Source organism: Oncorhynchus kisutch, linkage group LG11 (genome assembly GCF_002021735.2).
Source record: "Oncorhynchus kisutch isolate 150728-3 linkage group LG11, Okis_V2, whole genome shotgun sequence".
NCBI lineage: Eukaryota > Metazoa > Chordata > Actinopteri > Salmoniformes > Salmonidae > Oncorhynchus > Oncorhynchus kisutch.
In genome coordinates, this window is record NC_034184.2 from 73,216,524 (window position 1) to 73,240,135 (window position 23,612).

A 23,612-nucleotide genomic window follows, 5' to 3' on the forward strand; every position below is an offset into this window, starting at 1 on the left:
TTACTTTCAAATTCCAATGAACAATATTGACAAACAATTAGCCATAGCAATATAATGATTTATATTTTTGTGCAATTAGCACATTTAGTTTCAAACTGCTGTGCATGCTTGCCTTGAACTGATTCACCAACTTGTTGCCTTTCCCCTAATGGTATCAGTCTTTGTCTTCAAGGGCTTGTATGCTAAATAACCATTTTAATTTTAGGTTACTCAAACTTGATGATCTTCCATCAAAACTCTCAAATAGGCATTTTAAAAAGCTGTATGTGATTTCATGATAATAAAAGACAATTTCAGCAATTTGACTTGAGTTTCAAGTAAGACCTGTAGCATGCCTATACTTGATGGTGGTCAATAGTTGACATTGCGTGTGCGCGCACGTGCGTATTTTAGTTGCCAGAAATGGCAGTGTGCCTTTCTTCAGTCACAAAACCCACAAAAATTAGAGTGATGTTATTTATTGAACGTAATCATGGCTTCAACCCCGTTGCTGGGAACAACTATCCCAATTCGACAGCAACAAAAGGGTGGATTCATCCATCGTGGGCGAGGCGACCACAGCATCTCACATTCTGTAAAACAAGTTCCAGACTGGTCTGAACCGCGCTCGAGCGCATTTTTCCAAGAGTCGAAAAACTGATAGCACTCGACGTATATGGGTCACTATGTTTTAACTTTAAAAACTATTTGACGCTGTCTTCCTGTACACACAGTAATTAAACTGTATTTGACTCTACCCTCGCACCATCGACAGTCACATGAGATAAACACCTGTTGGTTGTGTGGGGGATGACAAGCACATGCTGCACTTACTCAACTGACTGTGGACTGACTGTCTAGTTTCCTTTCCTATGGAGTCTATTTAACTGCTTAAAACTTATATTGCATTTTTTACACATATATGTGTTGCAGAAATTGACTTTGTGCTTAAAGTAAGTAGTTATGTGAAACACATTAAACAGGTTGTTAAAGATGTTGCCCTGGCTGGCTCCAGCATGTGCTTGTAAGTAAATGCAAAGAGGACAGGGGGAGTGGTGAAAAACCGGTTTCCATTGGTGACGGATGATTTGTAGGTAACAGTTGTTTGCCTTGAAGTCTGCACTGCACTATAGCTGCACAGAGACTTTTCGTGCATGAGGGCAACTTGTAAATTCTCTCTTTATAACTTGCTGATTCATTCTTTATTACGGGGCGCAATATGCACAAACAAATGGTGTGTACCCATTTCTAGTCACAGTTTGCCCTTAATTAAGTCCATTTTAAAGTGTATGGTATCTTTGGCTAAAAAAATCACTTAGAAAATGAGGATGAGTGAAGTTGTGATCTCTCAAATGTTTTGCAAACATCCTCATCCATCTGTCATCCATTTATGTTTTAATTTGTATTACATTAATTACAAATAAATCATAATTTGGTTATTATGTCTATAACACCCTTGACCCCAAGAGAAGGGTTACTGATTGAAGTGCATTTAATCTACCTTTGTGTCAATTCATAAAATAGTTTGGATGGAATACATGGAAATGAAGAGGTGAAGAGAATAGCAACAATTACATTGGGAAACTACAGTTAATATTAGCCACAAGCGCAAGAATGTCCTCTCTCTCTTTGGTAACGTCTCTTTCTTTTGGGCACAAACTGGTTAAATCAATGTTGTTTCAACTTAATTTGTCAATAATGTATTGTGATGTGGAGTCTACGTGGAAAATACATTGGATTTGCAAAAAGTCATCACCCTCAACTAAAATTTCAACCACAGGATTATGTCATCATGGTAACCAATATTCAACCTTTGAAACATCATCAGATCTTCAACGTAATATCTACAATAAGAAAAAAACAATAAGCTGGACAGCACCTCCTAGTGATGAGTTAATCTATCTACAGGTATCCTTTTGGTTTTAACCAAGCCCTGCCAATGCACTACCAATGTGCTATCGTGAGGGGGATTGTTGAGATATCTCCACTAAATAGATTCACTGTTGCTATCGAAGTCATTCCAAAGGGTATGTTTAACAGAGCAAATGAAATGTAACCATCAGTCATATCATCAGTGATGCTATTTAGGCCTACACTATATAGCATTTGCGAAGTCATCAACAGCTATTGTTTCATTTCAACCAGGGTTAAATTAAAATAGATAACACATATAGACTTAGGGTTTCAAGCTTTGGTGGATTTCAAATTGCATCTTACAAGTTAATAATTAATATGTTGGATTCACATCTCCATCTCAACCAAAAATCTAAGTTAAAGAATAGGACTAAATGATATCAAACTGTTCTTTAAATTATTAATTAGCAGACAAACTGGAATTAATGCCAGACTTAGTGGCACAGATAAAACTATCCAAGCAGAAAATACATCTCCTTCAAATGTTGATATTTGGTTGAGATGACAACCAAACACAATTCAATATCCCTTTGTAATAGAGTAAATAGCCTAAAGTTAACGCTATCTTACAAACTAATGTAACCATATTTATTCAACTTTAAAATGAGTAACACAACCATGTCTGCATTTTGAGGTTACTGTAACAACAAATGTCTTCTAATGTAATCATAGAAAGCGTGCATGTTCAAGATAGCATGCAAAGGTCACATGTCTGTGGAGAGATTTACAATTGCTATAATAATCTGTGCAGAATCTCAAATGGCATTGATCACTTGCACCTTAATGTAATCTCAACTGCAATACTGGTCATTTGGTTGTGCGATTAGATAAAGCACAGTGATAACACATTAAATTGTATAAATTAACAAAATATCTGACATTGTATTCCTATTTGAACTTTGTTGTGCTTTTAAATGGTTGAAAGCGAGTGATAACACATTTAGGTGACAACTAAACCAAAAATCAGAAATGTATTCGCAATTGGAATTTAGTTGTGCTTTTGCATGGTTGAAAGCATTGTGATAACACATTAGGAATTCAACAAACTTTTATCTGTCTTTTTGTGGTGGGTGAAAATAGGTTTTAATTTCACTGATCAGCATTGAAATGACGTGGTGTGCCCAGTGGGTTATTAGGATTTTGGAGAGATGACAGGTCAGTGCAATAGAGCCTGACTCATTCCTCAATTGAAGTCTCTTAGGCAACAGGCGTTTTTTCCACAACATTTCTGAAAGACAGTCTAGCAACATTTCAAGAACTCTAGTTTAATTCCATGCCTGAATAGGAATATTCAAATAATGTTAGAAGGTTATTATCTAACAAACCAGGAACTAGGTGTAAATGTTCTTTATGTTCTAGGAAGGTTTCTTGTCAGCTTGGTTCCTACTGGTTAGAGAAGTTTCCCCAACCCCAAATCACCACTATACCCTTTTGAAGAACCTATCACATGGGCTGTGTTCATTGGGCACCGAACGGAAGAATACAGACTGAAACAGGGAGGGACCACCTGGACTTGTCCAATAAGAAACTTATTTTAAATGTTTTTCTCTGGATAAATGTGAAACCTTTATTGCCTATGCTGACACTATCCTGATATTAGGGGGAAGAAAAGGTGACAAACGAGATGTTTGCAAGTTTGAACGGTAGTAGGATAGAAGAGTGAGAGGGAAGGGGAGAGCGAGGGAGGGAGGGGAGGACGAAAGAGCGAGAGAGAGTGTGTGTGGGAGGGGAGGACGAGAGAGAGAGAGAGAGTAGGCAGTAACATGAAGCCTCCTTCAACCCTGTCAAGGGATCCAAATAGTTTGGAGTGCTCGAGTGCTTTGAGATCTGACCTGCTCTACAGCGTGGCTGTCTGTCCTACTAAAGGCTATGCCCAAAGGCCATCACACAATCTGTGATGAAACAACCTTGGGATTTGTCACAGCAGTAGCAGTACATGAACATCATGTAAACAACTTTTTTTGTTTTAGGAATACAGCCCTTCTCTTACCATGCTTCATGTGGAAATTGATAGTGGTGTGTGTGAGGTGCACGTGTTCCTGGCTTGAGGAGTTAATCATCGACCTGTTTGCTAGTCACAGTGTGTGTGTGTGTGTGTGTGTGTGTGTGTGTGTATGTGTGTGTGTGTGTGTGTGTGTGTGTGTGTGTGTGTGTGTGTGTGTGTGTGTGTGTGTGTGTGTGTGTGTGTTTCGGTCATGACATGAGTCACCAAAATGGCGGTAACTTCGGCTGGGGTGAGACAGTTCAACCTTGTGCAGAACTGTAGGGACGATTGCTATGGCTCCACACCTGTTATTGAGGATGCTTTCCAGTTGCCACCTTTCAGACAAACATGAGAGCAAAGGCCAACACAAAGTGCATCAGATACAGGCAATCCAAACATAAGACCAAATTCAGTTTTCAAAGCCAGCCTCAATGCATTTATTTTTTTATAATTATGAAACTGATCTACTGAAGACCTTACATTTTGGCGTGAACCTCTTTAATCTATGGCAACAGGAAATACTTTTAGCAGTATCAATATCGGTGACTCGTGCTGAAAACAGACTCAATCCTTCTGAAAAAGTTACCCTTAAGCCAAAAATAAGCATATTCTGCTTGGAATGTCCACACATTTGTTCTTAACTGACTTGCCTGGTAAAATAAATGATTGTACCCATATATTTCACTTTTTGAGAGACAAAAATTGTCTGTAAAGACAATAAAAAGTGAAATATATGGAAACAATCATTTATTTTACCAGGCAAGTCAGTTAAGAACAAATTCTTATTTTCAATGACGGCCTAGGAACAGTGGGTTAACTGCCTTGTTCAGGGGCAGAACGACAGATTTTTATCTTGTCAGCTCGGGGATTCGATTTTGCAACCTTTCGGTTACTAGTCCAACGCTCTAACCACTAGGCTACCTGCCACCCCGAATAATATATAGCCTATAACAATGTATCCAAATTCACATATGCAATCAACAAAAGCGACAACATATCAACATCCAGCTAAAATAGTATCCGTGTTCAATTCGACCACAGGGCAGCTTTACTAATGACTAACAAAACAGTGACATGGATTTAAACAGGATACGGTAACGGGTTCACACATTGTTGAGAAACACTCTTTTCACACCACTTTGTACAGCTATGACGGGAAGTTTCTTTAGCATGGCAGGTTAGGAGGATTAACGTAGCAAGTTAGGATAATTAATTTAGCAGGTTAGGAGAATTTATTTTATTTTTCTTTAACCTTTATTTAACTAGGCAAGTCAGTTAAGAACAACTTCTTATTTACAATGACGGCCTACCCCGGTTAAGGTTAGAAAAAGGGTTAGGAAAAATCACTTCCGGTCATAGATGTATCGAAGTGGCGTGAAAAGAGAGTCACAACATTATTATGTCAACAATAAAACCAAGGAACTTCTCACATTTGGCATTGAACGTTGTGCATTTCTCTACTCTCACATTGAAAAGAGTAGGACCTCTAGTGGGCGAAATGGGAAACTGCTGATGTATGCTTACTACCCTTCTGTAGGGGATTGCATAATCAGAGTATATTTCGGGCAGAGGACTTTTTTGCCTTTGAAGCTTTTATTTTAAGAGAGAGTTGTCATTTTGAAATCACCAGTAGTCAGAACTTTTAGAAACGTAACTTGTTCTACTGTATGTTGAAATCTGTATCAATTAACATAATCAGAGAACCTGACATTCAGAACAAATGGCAAAGAACTAATTTAATACAGGATTTATACATTAACAAATTGTAATTGGACAGACATTGTGCACCTTCACAAATCATGGATCTCTAATGCATGCTATTTGAATGACGGTGCAGGTCTATTTGAATCAAGAGTTTCATCTTGTGTTCACTATGGGCCAGTTTGCCGGACACAGATTAAACCTAGTCCTAGACTAAGAAGAAGCATTTTTATGGGAGATTCTTAATTCAAAGGGGTTGTAAATCCAGGACTAGGCTTAAAACTGCAATATGTAATTTTTGAGGTGACTGACCAAATTCACATAGAAATGTTAGTTATAGATCTGTCATTCTCATTGAAAGCAAGTCTATATGCATTATTTCTATGCTTTCTGTTCTTAAGTTTCCTTTGCATTTTTTACTTTGGGTTTTGTACACCAGCTTCAAACAGCTGAAAATACAATATTTTTGCAAATTGAAATGATATTTCAGTGGTTTAGATGGTACAATGATTCTCTATATTGCTTGTTTTGTCACAAACTGAAATTATAAAATATATACAATTATGAAATTACTCATCTTTAGTGTTGAGTAATTTCAGTATGTTACAGTATGTCAGTAACATTTACACACACTATCCAAAAACTGTACATAATGGTGTTGTCACAGTGTATTTATTCCTCTCCTCCCTACGTAATCTAATTCACATTAAACCTTCTCCTTGGCGTATTTTTGTTATTAAAGTGAGATTGAAGCAGGCAATGAGGTAGGCATTTTGGTTCACCACAACAGCATGCACATCAAGTCATCTCTGGAGAGGGGAGCAGAGGAAGAATGAGGTTATAATATGCACTTCACAGGAATGTGTCCAAATAGGTACTTCACAAATATAAGAGCAACATTTTCACAGATGCACACAAGCTCACCCATGGTAGGTAGTCCAGATTCAATTTAAATGTTTTTTCATAAACAATCAGTTCTGCAAATAAATACACCCTATTTTTAAAGTTTAAGAAATACATCCAAGTGAACCAAACCTTTATATGAATCTATAAAACGTATAATTCCCTTCTGCACACCATTGTGCTACAGTGCATCCTGCTAATGCGTCCTGTCTATCTATCCTATCAATGCATTTAACAGCATAGCAAACACTTTCCCGCCCTGTAACGTGAACTGCAGTTAATGCAAGATAAATACTTAATATGTACTTTTTAAGGGTGCTTTTCTTCTTGACATGGGGCTCAATTCAAACAAAACAGCATTTCTGTATTTAAGCCATTGTTTTTTTTTGGTAGCTACTGGGTTTGATTGAATCCCAGCCCTGATCTGCGGTCTTTCTTTCGGGAGCAGAAGGTGAAGCAGGGGATATCGGGCAGGCCCAGGGGCTCATCATAGTGAAACATGGCACCCCTCTCCAGGAACACATTAGCAGACAGGTATAGCTCCTCAATGGACTCCCCTGTGGGAGAGGGATATACACTGAGTATACCAAACATTACGAACACCTTCCTAATATTGAGACCCCCCTGCCCTTTGGGTGGTGGACCATTGTTGATACACACGGGAAACTGTTGAGTGTGAAAAACGCAGCAGTGTTGCAACGTCTAGTTTCGATTTACATTTGCTTGAGCTGTCAACTAACTTGAATTCCATGACATTGGATTTAGGTTAAAAGTTGGGTGTAAAAAAATGGAAATTCCCTTACGCACATCTCAGGACCAGGCTGGCTGACTGGTCTCCGTACAGCAAGAGGAAGTGACCAGAGCGGACCAGACTTCCCCCATTTCAGTGTGTGTGTGAGTGCAGGGATATGATGTGGACTTTTCCAGGCATCTTCAATGGATATGTGCATTCTATTTCCACTGGCGCACACATGAAGGTAAACAATGGGGGTCGCTGTTTCACCAGGCCTAAATGAAGGAACACTGGATTAGAAGTTGTCTGAGTTGTTGGACTACAACTGTGGGGCCAAAAAAAAGCAACATTTTGATGGTATGACACTAGTGCTGCAGTCCTCAGACATTTCTATCTGCTAAGGTCTTGTTGAAAGTAGGTCAACCATATACGCAATTGTCTCCACTACAATTTGCAGGTCCAAGTTTTAAAAATATGTATACAATTTAGTATAGTAGTACATCACATATACTGTATATTTGTGAACCTGATTTTGAGAAATTGAGGAAATTAAACGTTTTTGGACCTGCAGAAAAGCCATGTTGTGCAGTACATGGGTACAACGTGTGGGGGCGCAAATGATTTAGCACTGGCAGCACGAGAGAGCTAGCCAAACAAACAGTGACACAGAGTGCGCACTTCCTGGTAGCTAGCTGGTCGTTCATCGGTTCTGTTGTTGTGAGCTTGGTAAATGGAGGGACTACGATGAAACGGCACATTTTATGGGAATACTAATAGCAATCGTTGCTGACAATACTGGCGTGGTGTTAAACACACCGGGAACGGTGTCTTGACGTCTCCAAACACTGCATGAGGCTGTTGGTGGAATGTCGCTGAGCTCAGGCGGGTGGACTACTCACACTCCACCGCCGGACCCGTCCTCATCAATCCCTGGCTATGGGGCCTCACAAACTGGCTGCCATACTGTCTTGATGTCGGTACGGGTATCAGTTTGCCATTCTGGTATTCGGCCGCTGTGTCTTCCTGGGGCAGGTGATGAGTCACTCCGTCTACAGCTCAGTATGGACCCCGGGAAGTCCGGGGAATTCCGTCTCACGCTACGGGACACCAGCGGAACAACGGGTCGGAGTGTGGTAAGAGAGAGAAAGGTTAAAGGCGGATTTCAATTAATGTCATTTGTCAGCCATGTTGACAAATAATGTGTATTTCCTTTGACTAATTACAAAATGGTGTTCATTAAAAATAGTTTTTGAAATTGTCAGCTAAAACTCGATGGAGTAAAGTTACATGTCACGTGATGTTTTATTATTACCAGCGTTACCAAGGCAGGCAGGCAGACGTGTGTACAGAGGGTTTTAAAGCACTGATATTATCGCTGGTCTCATGCTTACATTTGGCTGCCATGCATTGAACTGTCACGTAGTTATTTGAAACAATTTATAGTTCAACAAAAGGGAGGGAAAGGGAACAAAAATATAAACGCAAGAGATTTGACTGAGTTACAGTTCATATAAGAAATTGAAAGAAATGAATTAAGCCCTAATCTACCGATTTCACATGACTGAGAATACAGATATGCATCTGTTGGTCACATCTTATTATTTTTTTTAAAGCTAGGGGCTTGGATCAGAAAACCAGACAGTATCTTGTGACCACCATTTGCCTTATGCAGCGTGACACATCTCCTTAGCATAGAGTTGATCAGGCTGTTGATTCTGGCCTGTGGAATGTTGTCCCACTCCTCTTCAATGGCTGTGAAAAGTTGCTGGATATTGGCGGGAAAGGGAACACGCTGTTGTACACGTTGATCCAGAGCATCCCAAACATGCTCAATGGCTGACATGTCTGGTGAGTATGCAGGCCATTTTCAGCTTCCAGGAATTGTGTACAGATCCTTGCAACAGGATTGTGCATTATCATGCTGAAAGTGATCGTGGAGAATGAAGGGCACAATAATGGGCCTCAGGATCTCATCACGGTATCTCATTCAAATTACCATCGATAAAATGCTATTGTTTACGTTGTTCTTAACTTATGCCTGCCCATATCATAACCCCACTATGGGGCACTGTGTTCAATGTTGACATCAGCAAACCGCTCGCCCACACAAAACCATACACGCTGTCTGCCATCTGCCCGGTACAGTTGAAACCTGGATTCATCTGTGAAGAGCACACATCTCCAGCGTGCCAGTACCCATCAAAGGTGAGCATTTGCCCACTGAAGTTGGTTACGACACCGAACTGCAGTCAGGTCAAGACTGGTGAGGATGACGAGCATGCAGATGAACTTCCCTGAGACGGTCTCAAACAGTTTGTGCAGAAATTCTTCAGTTGTGCAAACCCAAAGTTTCATCAGCTGCCCGGGTGGCTCAGACGATCCCGCTGGTGAAGAAGCCGGATGTGGAGGTCCTGGGCTGCCGTGGTTACACATGGTCTGCGGTTATAATGCCAGTTGGACGTACTGCCAAATTCTCTAAAATGATGTTGGAGGCGGCTTATGGTAGGGAAATTGACATTAAATTATCTGGCAACAGCTCTAGTGGACATGCCTACAGTCAGCATGTCGAATGCACATGCCCTCAAATCTTGAGACATCTGTGGCATTGTATTGTGTGACAAAACTGCACATTTGAGTGGCCTTTTATTGTCCCCCAGCACAAGGTGCATCTGTGTAACAATCATGCTGTTTAATCAGCTTCTTGATATGCCACAGCTGTCAGGTGGATGGATTATCTTGGCAAAGGACAAAATTCTCACTAACAGGGATGTAAACAAATGTGTGCACAATATTTGAGAGAAATAAGCTTTTGTGCATATAGAACATTTCTGGGATCTTTTATTTCAGCTCATGAAACCAACACTTGGTTGAACACCTACTCATTCAAGGTTTATTTTTTATTTTTACTATTGTCTACATTGTAGAATAATAGTAAAGACATCAAAACTATGAAATAACACATGAATCATGTAGTAACTAAAAAAGTGTTAAACAAATCACAATATATTTAATATTTGAGATTCTTCAAATAGCCACCCTTTGCCTTGATGACAGCTTTGCACACTCTTGGCATTCTCAACCAGCTTCATGAGGTAATCACCTGGAATGCATTTCAATTAACAGGTGTGCCTTGTTTAAAGTTAATTTCTGGAATTTCTTTCCTTAATGCATTTGAGCCAATCAGTTGTGTTGTGACAAGGTAGGGGTGGTATACAGAAGATGGCCCTATTTTTTTAATTGACCAAGTCCATATTATGGCAAGAACAGCTCAAATAAGCAAAGAGAAAAGGCAGTCCATCATTACTTTAAGACATGAAGGTCAGTCAATACAGAACATTTCAAGAACTTTGAACGTTTCTTCAAGTGCAGTCGGAAAAACCATCAAGCGCCAGTTTCATGGCTCTCATGAGGACCGCCACAGGAAAGGAAGAACCAGAGGTGCTGCAGAGGATGAACTCATTAGCGTTACCAGCCTCCCAAATACCAGCCACCCAAATAAATGCTTCACAGAGTTCAAGTAACAGACATAATTCAACATCAACTGTTCAGAGGAGGTTGTGTGAATCAGGCCTTCATGGTCAAATTGCTGCAGAGAAACCACTACTAAAGGACACCAATAATAATAAGATACTTGTTTGGGCCAAGAAACACTAGCAAAGGACATTAGATGGGTGGAAATTTGTCCAAATTGGAGGTTTTTGGTTCCATCTGCTGTCATTGTGAGACGTGGTGTGGATGCTCTCCGCATGTGTTTTTTAAAATTTTATTCAAGGCGCACTTAACCAGCATGGCTACCACAGCATTCTGCAGTGATACGCCATCCCATCTAGTTTGAGCTTATTGGGACAATAATTTGTTTTTCCAACAGGACAATGACCCAAAACACACGCCCAGGTTGTATAAGGGCTATTTTACAAAGGAGGAGAGTGATGGAGTGCTGCATAAGATGACCTGGCCAACACAATCCCCTGACCTCAACCAAATTGAGATGGTTTGGGATGAGTCAGAGTGAAGGAAAAGTGCTCAGCATGTGGGAACTCCTTCAAGACGGTTGGAAAAGCATTCCAGGTGAAGCTGGTTGAGAGAATGCCAAGAGTGTGCAAAGCTGTCAAGGGCAAAGGGTGGCTATTTTGAAGAATCTCAAAATATTTGTATTTCTTTAACGCTTAATTTTTTTGGTCACTCCATATGTGTTGCTTCATAGTTTTGATGTTTTCACTATTATTCTACAATGTAAAAAAAATAAAGACCCTTGAATGAGTACGTTTTTCTAAAACTTGACCGGTAGTGTAGTTATACAGTGCATTCGGAAAGTATTCAGATCCTTTGTCTTTTTGTTAGGTTACAGCCTTATTCTAAAATTGATTAAATCGTTTTTTTCCTCAATCTATACACCACCACATAATGACACAGCACAAATGGGTTTTTAGAAAATTTTGCTAATTTATATATATTTTTACATTAAAAAAATTATCACATTTACATAAGTATTTCCGACCCTTTACTCAGTACGTTGTTGAAACACTTTTGGCAGTGATTACAGCCTTGAGTATGCTTGTATGATGCTACAACCTTGGCACACCTGTATTTGGGGAGTTTCTCTCATTCTTCTCTGCAGATCCTCTCAAGCTCTGTCAGGTTGGATGGGGAGTGTTGCTGCACAGCTATTTTCAGGGATGTTCGATCGGGTTCAAGTCCGGACTCTGGCTGGGCCACTCAAGGACATTCAGAGACTTGTCCCGAAGCCACTCCTGCGTTGTCTTGGCTGTGTGCTTGACCTGTTGGAAGGTGAACCGTCGCCCCAGTCTGAGGTCGTGAGCGCTCTGGAGCAGGTTTTCATCAAGGATCTCTCTGTTCTTTGCACAGTTCATCTTTGCCTCATCCCTGACTAGTCTTCCATTCCCTGCTGCTGAAAAACATCCCCACAGCATGATGCTGCCACCACCATGCTTTACCGTAGGGATGGTGCCAGGTTTCTTTCAGACGTGACTCTTGGCATTCAGGCCAAAGAGTTCAATCTTGGTTTCATCAGACCTTTTAGCAAACTCCAAGCGGGCTGTCATGTGCCTTTTACTGAGGAGTGGCTTCCGTCTGGCCACTCTACCATGAAGGCCTGATTGGTGGAGTGCTGCAGAGATGGTTATCCTTTTGGAAGGGTCTCCCATCTCCATAGAGCAACTCTAGAGCTCTGTCAGAGTGACCATTGGGTTCTTGGTCACCTCCCTGACCAAGCCCCTTCTCCCCCGATTGTTCAGTTTGGCCGGGAAGCCAGCTCTAGGAAGAGAGCTTGTTCCATTTAAGAATGTTCCATTTAAGAATGATGGAGGCCACTGTGTTCTTGGGGAACTTCAATGCTGCAGAAATGTTTTGGTACACTTCCCCAGATCTGTGCCTTGACACAATCCTGTCTCTGATCACAACGGACAATTCCTTTGACCTCATGGCTTGGTTATTGCTCTGACATGCACTGTCTACTGTGGGACCTTATATAGACAGGTGTGTGCCTTTGCCAAATCATGTCCAATCAATTGAATTTGCCACAGGGGGACTCCAATTAAGTTGTAGAAACATATAAAGGATGATCAATGGAAACAGGATGCACCTTAGCTCAATTTCGTGTCTTATAGCAAAGGGTCTGAATAATTTTGTAAATAAGGTATTTCTGTTTTTTTTTAAACATGTTTACTCGTTGTCATTATTGGATATTGTGTGTAGATTGAAGATTTGTATTTATTTAATCCATTTTAGAAATTTGGAAAATTGAAGGGGTCTGAATATTTTCCAAAGGCATTCCCACTGACTAGGTCTATAGGCTGCAGTGCTGTCCAATCATTCTCTCCCAAAAACAGAGCTCAAAGGTAATTCCAACATGACATCAGTGCAATACCTAAAGTCAACATACTACCATGGAACAAACAGTGGTAGGCAGCTAATTTCAGTGTGATAAAATGAGAATCACTTCACTCTTTCCGCTCCGTGTCTTCCAGTCCATTGCAGAGTTTGACCTGAGGTCGGTGCATTATGAGGTGAAATCGCCAAAATGCCACGAGCTGAGTTTGTTCATGCCCCCTCACGACCGCATCAGCTTCAACTTCCGCTGCGAGCAGGAGGCTCAGGAGTGGGCCACCGTGGTGATATCGTCACTCAGAGAGGCACACAGGGGTTAGTCTACTTTCTTCCTGCCTCTGTTCTCTTTGATCAGATGTTTCACTGTCTTCTCCTCCCATCTTTTCTGTGCTCTAATAACCTGAGTTCCCTGTCTTCTCTTCTCCTGACCCCTCAGTGTCCGACAGCCCTCCCACTGATGACCGACAACTTCCTCTGGAGGCCTTGGAGACACCCAGCTCCGCTTCCTTACCACGCACAGGTAGCCCTCAGTGGGTGTGTGTGTGTACAGTAGTGTATTGGCCAAGTTTCTACTCTTTTTCAATTGCTCACTGTCACTGTTTCAACCTTGTGTCCATTCATCTGTAGAGGAGATGTGTGCTGAGCTGACCAGGGCCATTGAGGCTGGTGACATCCAGGCGGCCTCCATCTATGCTGCCACCCTGGCTCGTCAGCAGGCAGAGCTGAAGATCCAGCCCTCTGAGAGGAGCTACGGAGACACAGATCTTAGGTAAGAGAGTTAAGAGCAAACAAGCTACTGGGTAATAGAACAGGAAGTTATTGAAGAAGTCAGAATATTGTGTGAACTGGTGCGATGACAGGAAATGCATATTTTAGTAGTTCATGACGATTGTTTCTTTCTGTGAAAGCTTGGCTGTAGTGGTCGAAGATTCTTCATCTTCCTGTTGTGTCACAGTGAAAGTCCCCCCCCACGCGACCATCGCAATACTCAAGCAGCAGGTCAGTCTGAACAGCTTAAATAAGAATTACATTTTTTTAAAGTTTGAATTCAGAACTCTTAACAGTATCTAGCTCTACAATAGTTTCAACATAATGTAAACCTACTTTCTACCTGTGTTTTTAGTTTTTGTACCTTTTCTGTCTGTCCCTCTGTCCTCTAGGTATTCCTGGAGTATGGCTTCCATCCGCGGGTGCAGCGCTGGGTGATTGGCCAATGTCTGTGTGCAGACCAGCGCTCTCTCGCGTCCTACGGGGTGCGTAGGGATGGAGATACGGCCTTCCTGTACCTCCTCTCTGCCCGCCACGCCCGTCTCACACGGCAGCTGCTCCAGCAGGACCAGGAAAGAGCCCTCCTCACCCCCGCTACCCCTCCTCTTGAGACCCCAAGCAACGGCCCCACATCCCAGGACTGGAGGGGTTACAGCACCCTGCCCCCCAGACTGAGCCACAGCAGCATGGGTGACACTGTTAAACACTCACACAAATGCACGCACATACACACCATTGACAGAAGGACCCATTGTGTTGGCTTCCTCCTGACCGAGCTTTGTTCCGATAGGTTCAAATGGAGCGGGGCCAAATGGAGCTGGGGCAGAGAGGCTGAAAATCAGTGAAATCAAAGACCTCATCAACCTGGAGATGCCGCAACTCACCAAAGCACTTAACCCTAAGAAATCAGGGCCTCAGGTACACACAAGCTCTGTACAGTACCCCTTGGTATTAATTGACTAACTATTTCACTCTGCTACATGGATTTCATCGAGGTATGCATGCATACCTAGATACAGTAAGTTGACATACAGTAGGTTTCCAGCAACACACCTGTAAAGACAGTCTCGCTGTGTGTCTCAGGGTTGGGCCTGCCCTTCTTGCACGTACATAAACAAGCCCACACGGCCTGGCTGTGAGATCTGCAGTACAGACCGTCCAGAGAGCTATACTGTTCCTGGGAGCTACAAACCAGACCCTCTGGAGCTTCACCGCATACAGCAGGAGAAAGAAGCTGTCCGACAGTACCAGCAGGTAGGAAGTTTTATGTTCATGAACACATACACAAACTCAGACACTCGTGCACCTAAACACATTCAAATGGTGCATACAGCAGGAAATGCAAGCTGTCAGACAGTGTCAACAGGACATGTAGAAACCTAGACACACACATACAGTCTTGCACATGCACACAGTTTACAGTTAATTACAGTGCATAGTTTATTAGGGAAAAGTTTTTTTAGGGAAAGGTTTATTAGGGAAAGGTAGGCTCCGTAGGAGTAGCAGGAGTTGAGACGACCAGGGATGGTAGGATGGGCTCTAAGGCTGACTCTCTTCTCTTCTGTCTCTTTGTTTTTTGAAGGAGAAAGGGAGAAGAGAGGCGCTGAGGGGCGCGGGTGCTCAAAATGACTCACTACTGGAAAACTTGGCCCAGGACTACAGGCACACACACACTCCGTAACATCGCAGAAAGACACTGACTGACAGACGCGCACACACACTTTCTATATTTTGCCACTGTAAACATTCTCTTCAACCCATACACTCATGCTGCTGAGCAATACTCATTCATGTTGTGACAGAATCTCAGTGATTGTACATTACATAGCATTGTGGCTACCTACCCTCTGACATTGTTTGATACAAATACACTATATATAAAAAAAAGTATATGGACACCCCTTCAAGTGAATGGATTCGGCTATTTCGACCACACCCGTTGCTGACAGGTGTATAAAATCAAGCACACAGCCATGCAATCTCCATTGACAAATATTGGCATTAGAATGGCCTTACTGAAGAGCTCAGTGACTTTCAACGTGGCACCGTCATAGGATGCCACCTTTCCAACAAGTCAGGTTGTAGAATTTCTGCCCTGCTTGAGCTGCCCTGGTCATCTGTAAGTGCTGTTATTGTGAAGTGGAAATGTCTAGGAGCGACAACGGCTCAGCCATGAAGTGGTAGGCCACACAGCTCACAGAACGGGGCCGCCTAGTGGGGAAGTGCTTAACGCATAAAAATTGTCTATCCTTGGTTGAAACACTCAATAGCATTACCAAGTTCCAAACTGCCTCTGGAACGTCAGCACAAAAAAATAAAATAATTGGGAGCATCATGAAATGGGTTTCCGTGGCCGAGCACAAGCCTAAGATTACCATGCGCAAGGCCAAGCGTCGGCTGGAGGGGTATAAAAATGGCATAGTGCCAACTAAAGTTTGTTGTAGGAGGATTAATGGTCTCTGGCTGTTTTTCATGGTTTGGTTGAGGCCCCTTAGTTCCAGTGAAGGGAAATCTTAACGCTACAGCATACAATTACATTATAGACGATTCTGTGCTTCCAACTTTGTGGCAACAGTTTGGGGAAGGCCCTTTCCTGTTTCAGCATGACAATGCCCCTGTGCACTAAGCAAGGTCCATACAGAGATGGTTTGTAGAGATCGGTGTGGAAGAACTTGACTGGCCTGCACAAATCCCTGACCTTAACACCATTGAACACCATTGGGATGAATTGAAACGCCAACTGCCAGCCAGGCCTAATCGCTTAACATCAGTGCCCGACCTCACTAATGCTCTTGTGGCTGAATGGAAGCAAGTCCCCGCAGCAATGTTCCAACATCTAGTGGAAACCCTTCCCAGAAGAGAGGAGGCTGCTATAGCAGCAAAGGGGGGTACCAACTTCATATTAATGCCCATGATTTTGTAATGAGATGTTTGACGAGCAGGTGTCCACATACTTTTGTTCATGTGGTGTATGTTTATCTGCACAGAAGTGTGTTTGTATGACTTTTAAGCAAATTAAAGAATCATGGCTCTTGTATGTCGAAGGCTTTGTATATAGGACAGCAGGTAGCCTAGCGTTTAAGAGTATAACCAAAAGGTCGCCGGTTCAAATCCCGAGCCGACTAGGTGGAAAAATCTGCCGATGTGCCCCTGAGCAAGGCACTTAATTATAATTGATACTGTAAATTGCTCTGGATAAGAGCGCCTGCTAAATTACTAAAATGTAAATGTAACTTTGCATGTTTGTAATGAATTATGTAATTATACTGCAAATCCATGTAGGCCTAGTTTGCTTAGTGTGTGCCAACCAGTTGAAACTTACTATTTCAGAGAAGACAAAGAACTGCTGTGTTGCACAGTCTGTGCCTGTTTGTTACAGTCAGGGTCATCAAGTGGACAACTTCAATGGCTGTTTGTTTTTAATGTGTTAACTTTCAAAATGCACAATTTAATAAATAATGAAGGCCTTTTGACTGAATGTAGAACAAAAAAACATCCATGTTGTTGCAATTTAAAATGTGTATTTAACTGTAATAAAGCAAGAAAACTAAATTAACTTCTGTCTGTGTGTTTGAACGATGTGTGTGTGTACAACCTGCGTGTTCACCGTGTGTGTTGTTGTATATTGTGGATCCCCACCACCCCAGGCGAGGGAAGCAGAGCGGAGGGAGAACTTTGCCCGGCTGGTGATGTTGGATGGAAAGGACCTGGTGCCCAACCCAGATGCTGTGGACTGTAGGATCTGTTATCTGGACCTGCAGCCTGGGGAGGGAGTCCTGCTCAGAGAGTGTCTCCACTGTTTCTGCAGGTACCACTCAGACAATTCTCTTGGCCCTCCACCTAGTGACCCTCCCCCTAGACACTAGGTGATCTGAAAGCATTGGAGCGGTGTTAGCAATGTGGTGGAAACTCCACTTAGCCTCCCAGAGAGCTGCTAAGTGCTATAACATCATATTGCTTATACCCCTCGGATTCTTTCTTTCTACAATAATTGGGGGGGGGGGGGGGGGGGGGGGGGGGGGGGGGTGATTTCGCACTGTGCAAGAATGGAGCCGGTGTGTTGTGTTCACAGAGATTGCCTGCGCTCAGTAGTCCTGATGTGTGAGGACCCGGAGGTGGCCTGTCCGTACCGTGATGACACGTACGCCTGTGACTGCACCCTGCAGGGGAGAGAGATCAGAGCCGTGAGTGGTGACATCACTGGCTTCTTTCTAATGTATTTAATAGTAGCTGCACGATGGCCCATTGGATATTAGAGACATACTGTATAACACACTGCCCAATGTCTGGCTAATGACAACCAGAAAACCCACGATACATCAGTCATCTAATCATCTCTCTCCCCTCTGCTCTTTCATTCCTTCCTGCCTACCAGTTGGTGTCGGAAGAGGAGTACGAGCGCTGGCTGCAGAGAGGCTTGTCTGTGGCAGAGTCTCGTTGTGAGGGCAGTTACCACTGTGCCAGCCCAGACTGTGCCGGGTGGTGTGTGTACGAGGACACCGTCAACGTGTTCCACTGCCCCGTCTGCAACAAGCACAACTGCCTGCTCTGCAAGGTACACACACATCACCTTTACATTCACCAATGATTGCATACACCATGGATTTGAACAGACTTCTTTCTCTACTCTGTCTCTCAGGCGATTCATGAAGGGATGGACTGTAAGCAGTACCAGGATGACCTTACGACCCGTGCTGAGAACGACTCTGCAGCCCGCAGAACCAGAGATCTGCTCAAGGTGACGCACAGACACTTTTACACACACAATTTATACCTGTAGATCGATTTCAGCAAAGCATCGAGGACAATGAGATTTTAGGGGAAGGATTGTTAGTTTTCAGGTTAGTAAGACTTTGATGATATCATATTTACAGATAACTGTTATATTAACATGTAATACCCGTGTCTCTCTCAGACCCTGGTCCTCTCTGGGGAGGCCATGCACTGCCCACAGTGCGGCATCATCGTGCAGAAAAAGGAGGGCTGTGATTGGCTGCGTTGCACTGTCTGTCACAGTGAGATCTGCTGGGTCACCAGGGGGCCTCGCTGGGGGCCTGGGGTAAGAGCCCGCCCCTCCTGTCTCTCTGTCAAATTCAGTTTAGCATGGTTGTGCTCCTCCGGTCACCTGTAATGCAGACATTTCACATCTGTCTGCTACCTGTCCAACGTAGCATGTAGCCTAGCAGTTAGAGGGTTTGGCCAGTAACTGAAAGGTCGCTGGTTCGAATACCCACACCGACAAGGTGAAAAATCTGTCGATGTGGCCTTGGGCAAGGCACTTAACCCAAATTTGCTCCATGGGTGGCGTTCTACTATGGCTGACCCTGTAAAACAACACATTTCACTGCACCTATCCGGTGTGACAATAAAATATCTAATGTGCTTCTGTTTCCTCCCAGGGTCCGGGAGACACCAGCGGAGGCTGCCGCTGTAACATCAACAACCAAAAATGTCACCCAAAGTGTCAGAACTGCCACTGAGAAAGACAATGAGGGATGTGTGCGTTAAGAGTGAGATAGGACAAATTAAGTGTGTGTCACTCAAAGGATTGATGATTGCACTGCACATTTAGCTATGCACGTTTTCTGTTGGTTTCTGTTCTCCCTTTAGGCTGTGTTTAGATATTCTGTCCAATTCTGATATTTTTTTCACTCATTTGTCTATTGACCAAACAGATCAGCTCTGAAAAAGACCTGATGTGATTGGCCAAAATACCAATTAGTGGAAAAACTACCAGAATTGGACTGCTTGTCTAAATGCACCCCGAGTCATGCAATACTGTTCAGGGACACATTAAACTAAGTGTACTTAACTTTTTCAGCCCTCAAAGCCAAAGTCTAATACTAATGACCGCATTCTGGGGTTGTAACAGAGAGCGTACTATGTTCTAACTTGACATAAGAAACAGAACAAACAATCTCTGTTTCAAACTGCACTGCGTTGTGCCAATTAATAGCCATTTTGAAAGTACATGAGAGTTCATGTGAAATGAATACTTCTGCATGTTTTTCTATGTTTTAACACCTCTGAATGAATGCCAGGCTCTGTCATGTAGATTTGTTTCCAAGACTAAGTGTTCTATTTATTACTCACAGGCTCTCGTTACAGACAGACAAATGTATGAATGCCAAGAAAACACTTTCTATCTGCCAGTTTTCATGGAATAATCAGATTTGCTCAGTAACTGCTGTGTGCCATAGTGAGTTTTTAAAGCAGTGTGTCAATAAAGCCACTCTAAACACAAGAGTTAGTCTCTCTAATTAAATCTAATATGATAAAGCATTAGATGAGGGTGCCACGTTTGGAATGCCTCCTGTTTTGCTCATGAGGATGGCACACTCAGTCTACATTTCTTTAGCCTATTCAAGTTGCTTAAGGTAATTACAATGCATTACCCAGTCTGGCAATACACTATTTTCATGGTTTACATTATTAGCGATTTGAAATGGCTAGCTAGTTAGCAGTGGTGCGCGCTAATAGCGTTTCAATCGGTGACGTCGCTCGCTCTGAGACCTGAAGTAGTTGTTCCCTCTGTGTGCAGAGGGTCCCTGGTTCGAGCCTGGGTCGGGCGAGGGGACGGAAGCTATACTGTTACACCTCTACGGGATCGGTGTCACCCCCGCGGGATGGTTGAGCTAACGTAGGCTAATGTGAATAGCATAAGATTGTAAGTAACAAAACAAATTTCCAGGACCTAGACATATCTTATATGGGCAGAAAGCTTAAATTATTGTTAATCTAACTGCACTGTCCAATTTACAGTAGCAATTATAGTGAAAGAATGCTATTGTTTGAGGAGAGTGCACAGTTATGAACTTAAATGTATTAATAAACCAATTAGGCACATTTGGGCAGTCTTTATACAAAATTTTGAACAGAAATGCAGTGATTCATTGGATCAATATAAACTTTGCACATACACTGCTGCCATCTAGTGGCCAAAATCTTAATTGTGCCTGGGCTGGAATGATACATTATGGCCTTTCTCTTGCATTTCAAAGATGGTACAAAAAAATTTTAAATGGTTTTTTCTTTGTATTATCTTTTACCAGATCGGCTCCTTTAATGTAACAAATATCAGTATGTGTTATTATTATGTAGGGCATGGCAGGAGCATGGAGTCAGGGTAGCCAGGCAACTGTTGCAGCTAGCTGATACTAAAAAGCTGTAAATCTGGTTTCAGAAAGGTGACAACACAGGAAGAGAGATGAGGCTTGCCTCAAGCACGTCAATGAAGATTCTGAGATACACTGCACAATAGGGGAGCTCGCTTCCATAGCCACGCGGAAGTAGGGATTCTGAGGGTGCTGCAGCATCCCCTGATAAATCAAGATGAACCCCTAGCTAAAAAAGTATGACCATCATATGACAAGGTTTAGGATTTGCTTAGTGAGTGATCATGAGTTTATTGCAAACATTTCGCAATGCAATGCATTAGTTTTGCATTCAGGCCTACATTGCCAATTTAACTATGCCTTTAGTACTCCTGTATGAGCAGAGAAGAATACCGCCTTTTGCCCTCAGAACAACCTCAATTCGTCAGGACATGGACTCTACATGGTGTTTCGATTGCATTCCACAGGGTTGCTGGCCCATGTCGACTCCAATGCTTCCCACAGTTGTGTCAAGTTGGCCGGATGTCCTTTGGGTGGTGGACCATTCTTGATACACATGGGAAACTGTTGAGCATGAAAAGCCCAGCAGCGTTGCAGTTCTTTACACAAACTGGTGCATCTGGCACCTACTACCATACCCGTTCAAAGGCACTTACATGTTTTGTCTTGCCCACTCACCCTCTCATTGGCACACATACACAATCCATGTCTCAAGGCTTCAAAATCCTTCTTTAACCTGTCTCCTCCCCTTCATCTACACAAATTGAAGTGGACTTAACAAGTGACATCAATAATTTCACCTGGATTCACCTGGTCAGTCTATGTCATGGAAAGAGCAGGTGTTCTTAACGTTTTGTATACTCAGTGTACATCAAGGATGTAGTAGCCTAACGACTCGATCACACCTACAGCGTCATTGCACAAAACGTTATGCAGCATCATCTGGATATGTTTGCAACAAAAGTTCACCTTCTGCTAACATTTCTGTCAAGCCATTTACACATGCAGAAAGCACTGCTACTGCAAGACGATGCTGTAAGGCAAACGCAGCGTTCCATTAGAAATGAATGGTCTTCTGGTGTACTAAAACGTAATGGTGTAATCAAGGTGTTAGGCAAATGTAATAGGCCTATTGTCAACCAATCATATCAAATCCTTTCGGAAGAGGACAGTTAGGCCTAATATGATTTTGGTGAAGACCTACAAAAGTAAGTAAATTGCTGTATTAGACTAAAATATATAAGGTAATTTCATCAAACTTGTGAGGCTCTCTTTGCTTATTCAATATATTTGCTGTTACTTCGCTCAATCACATTTTAAAAGTCTCCCTTAACAGTTTTACATTCCCTGAGACCAACCAGAAATGTTTCCTTGGTAAAATATTCCCAGATTTTTATAAAACAGGCACATATGTGGTCTCTCGTTTCTGCATCACCAAGGCAACAGAGGTGGCAAGGGGTGCTTCAATTGCGTGTTCAGTTCAACGGACAACACTATACAGTGAACTTCAAAATTACTGGCCCCCCTGACTGGCAATGCACAAATAATACTTTCAAAAATATAAACGATATAATTATAGAGAAAAACTCAAAATACTAATGTGAGAAATACCATACATTATTGTTTCAATGGAACCCACCAAAATAATTAGATTTCATTAAAAATCAATGTCCTCCAAATCCAGGTTTAACAGTTAATGGCATCCTTAAAGATTATTGTAAATAACATCTACCAAAATTAAACCAGGAATTAAATTCCACTTATTTAAGTTTATATAAATTAAGGAACTGTATTGAGCCATTACATCACTTCCTGTTTCACAAGGGTATAAAAATTAGGTAACACGCATGCAATATCCCTTTGTCATCCAACACCATGAAGAAAACAAAAGAACTGGCAGTTAAAAAGAGACAGATGGTCGTAGACCGTCATAAATCTGGTAATGGCTACAAGAAGATCCACAAACTATTAAATATACCACTGAGCACTGTCAGGGAAATTATTAAAACATTCTGAAGATCTGGAACAGTTGAAAACCTCACGGGTAGAGGACACAAATACATTTTGCCCCCCAGGATAGGGAGGAGGATGGTGAGAGAAGCAACACAATCCCCAAGAATCACTGTGAAAGAATGGCAGGCCTTGGTGGTGTCTTGGGGTCACCAGGTTTCAAATGGCACCATCAGATGACACTTCCACAACCACAGGCACTTTGGAAGGGTTGCTAGAAGAAAGCCATTTCTGACCCCAAGACACAGACGCAAGCGCTTGGAGTTTGCCAAACAATTTAAATTATGACTGGAAGAAGGTGCTCTGGTCAGTTGAGACCAAAATAGAATGTTTTGGTCAGATACAGCATCGGCATGTTTGGCGTCGAAACAGAGATGCATACACCTCATACCCACGGTGAAATATGGTGGTGGGTCAGTGATGTTTTGGGGCTGTTTTAATACCACACAGCCTTGCAACCTCCATAGACTAACCTTGGCAGTAGAAAGGCGTTACTAAAGAGATCAGTGACTTTCAACGTGGCACCATCATAGGATGCCACCTTTCAAACAAGTTAGTTCGTCAAATTTCAGTGGAAACACATTCTCTGGAGTGATGACTCACGCTTCATCATCTGGCAGTCGGACAGACGAATCAGGGTTTGAGGGATGCCAGGACA

At 42.4% G+C, this 23,612-nt stretch overlaps 1 protein-coding gene and 1 long non-coding RNA gene across 3 annotated transcripts; one reads left to right on the forward strand and one right to left on the reverse strand.

Annotated features, from left to right (window-relative positions):
- Positions 1-4,285: 4,285 nt before the first annotated feature.
- Positions 4,286-7,732, reverse strand: LOC116376347 (uncharacterized). The gene is made up of 2 exons (XR_004211748.1): positions 7,289-7,732; positions 4,286-7,038 (listed from the first exon to the last, which is right to left on the reverse strand). It is a non-coding gene; the product is annotated as an uncharacterized LOC116376347 (long non-coding RNA).
- Positions 7,733-7,806: 74 nt separating this feature from the next.
- Positions 7,807-20,073, forward strand: shrprbck1r (sharpin and rbck1 related). Of its 2 annotated transcripts, none has more exons than XM_020494356.2 (14): positions 7,807-8,347; positions 13,202-13,376; positions 13,498-13,581; positions 13,689-13,830; positions 13,970-14,060; positions 14,222-14,519; positions 14,620-14,747; positions 14,913-15,083; positions 17,477-17,637; positions 17,902-18,013; positions 18,205-18,384; positions 18,469-18,567; positions 18,745-18,888; positions 19,229-20,073. In XM_020494356.2, the coding sequence occupies exons 1-14, from the start codon at positions 8,081-8,083 to the stop codon at positions 19,307-19,309; spliced, it is 2,133 nt and encodes a 710-aa protein (XP_020349945.1). In that variant the 5' UTR covers positions 7,807-8,080; the 3' UTR covers positions 19,310-20,073. The 2 variants fall into 2 exon arrangements, with proteins under 2 accessions (XP_020349945.1, XP_031692157.1); XM_031836297.1 differs by lacking the exon at positions 7,807-8,347 and adding an exon at positions 12,949-13,072.
- The last annotated feature ends 3,539 nt before the right edge of the window (positions 20,074-23,612 follow it).

Coding starts and splice junctions, on each gene's coding strand:
- shrprbck1r (XM_020494356.2), top strand. CDS start 8,081: ATGTCGCTGAGCTCAGGCGGGTGGACTACTCACACTCCACCGCCGGAC. Junction 15,084..17,476: donor CTGTCCGACAGTACCAGCAG/GTAGGAAGTTTT, acceptor CCACCACCCCAG/GCGAGGGAAGCAGAGCGGAG. Junction 18,889..19,228: donor GGCCTCGCTGGGGGCCTGGG/GTAAGAGCCCGC, acceptor GTTTCCTCCCAG/GGTCCGGGAGACACCAGCGG.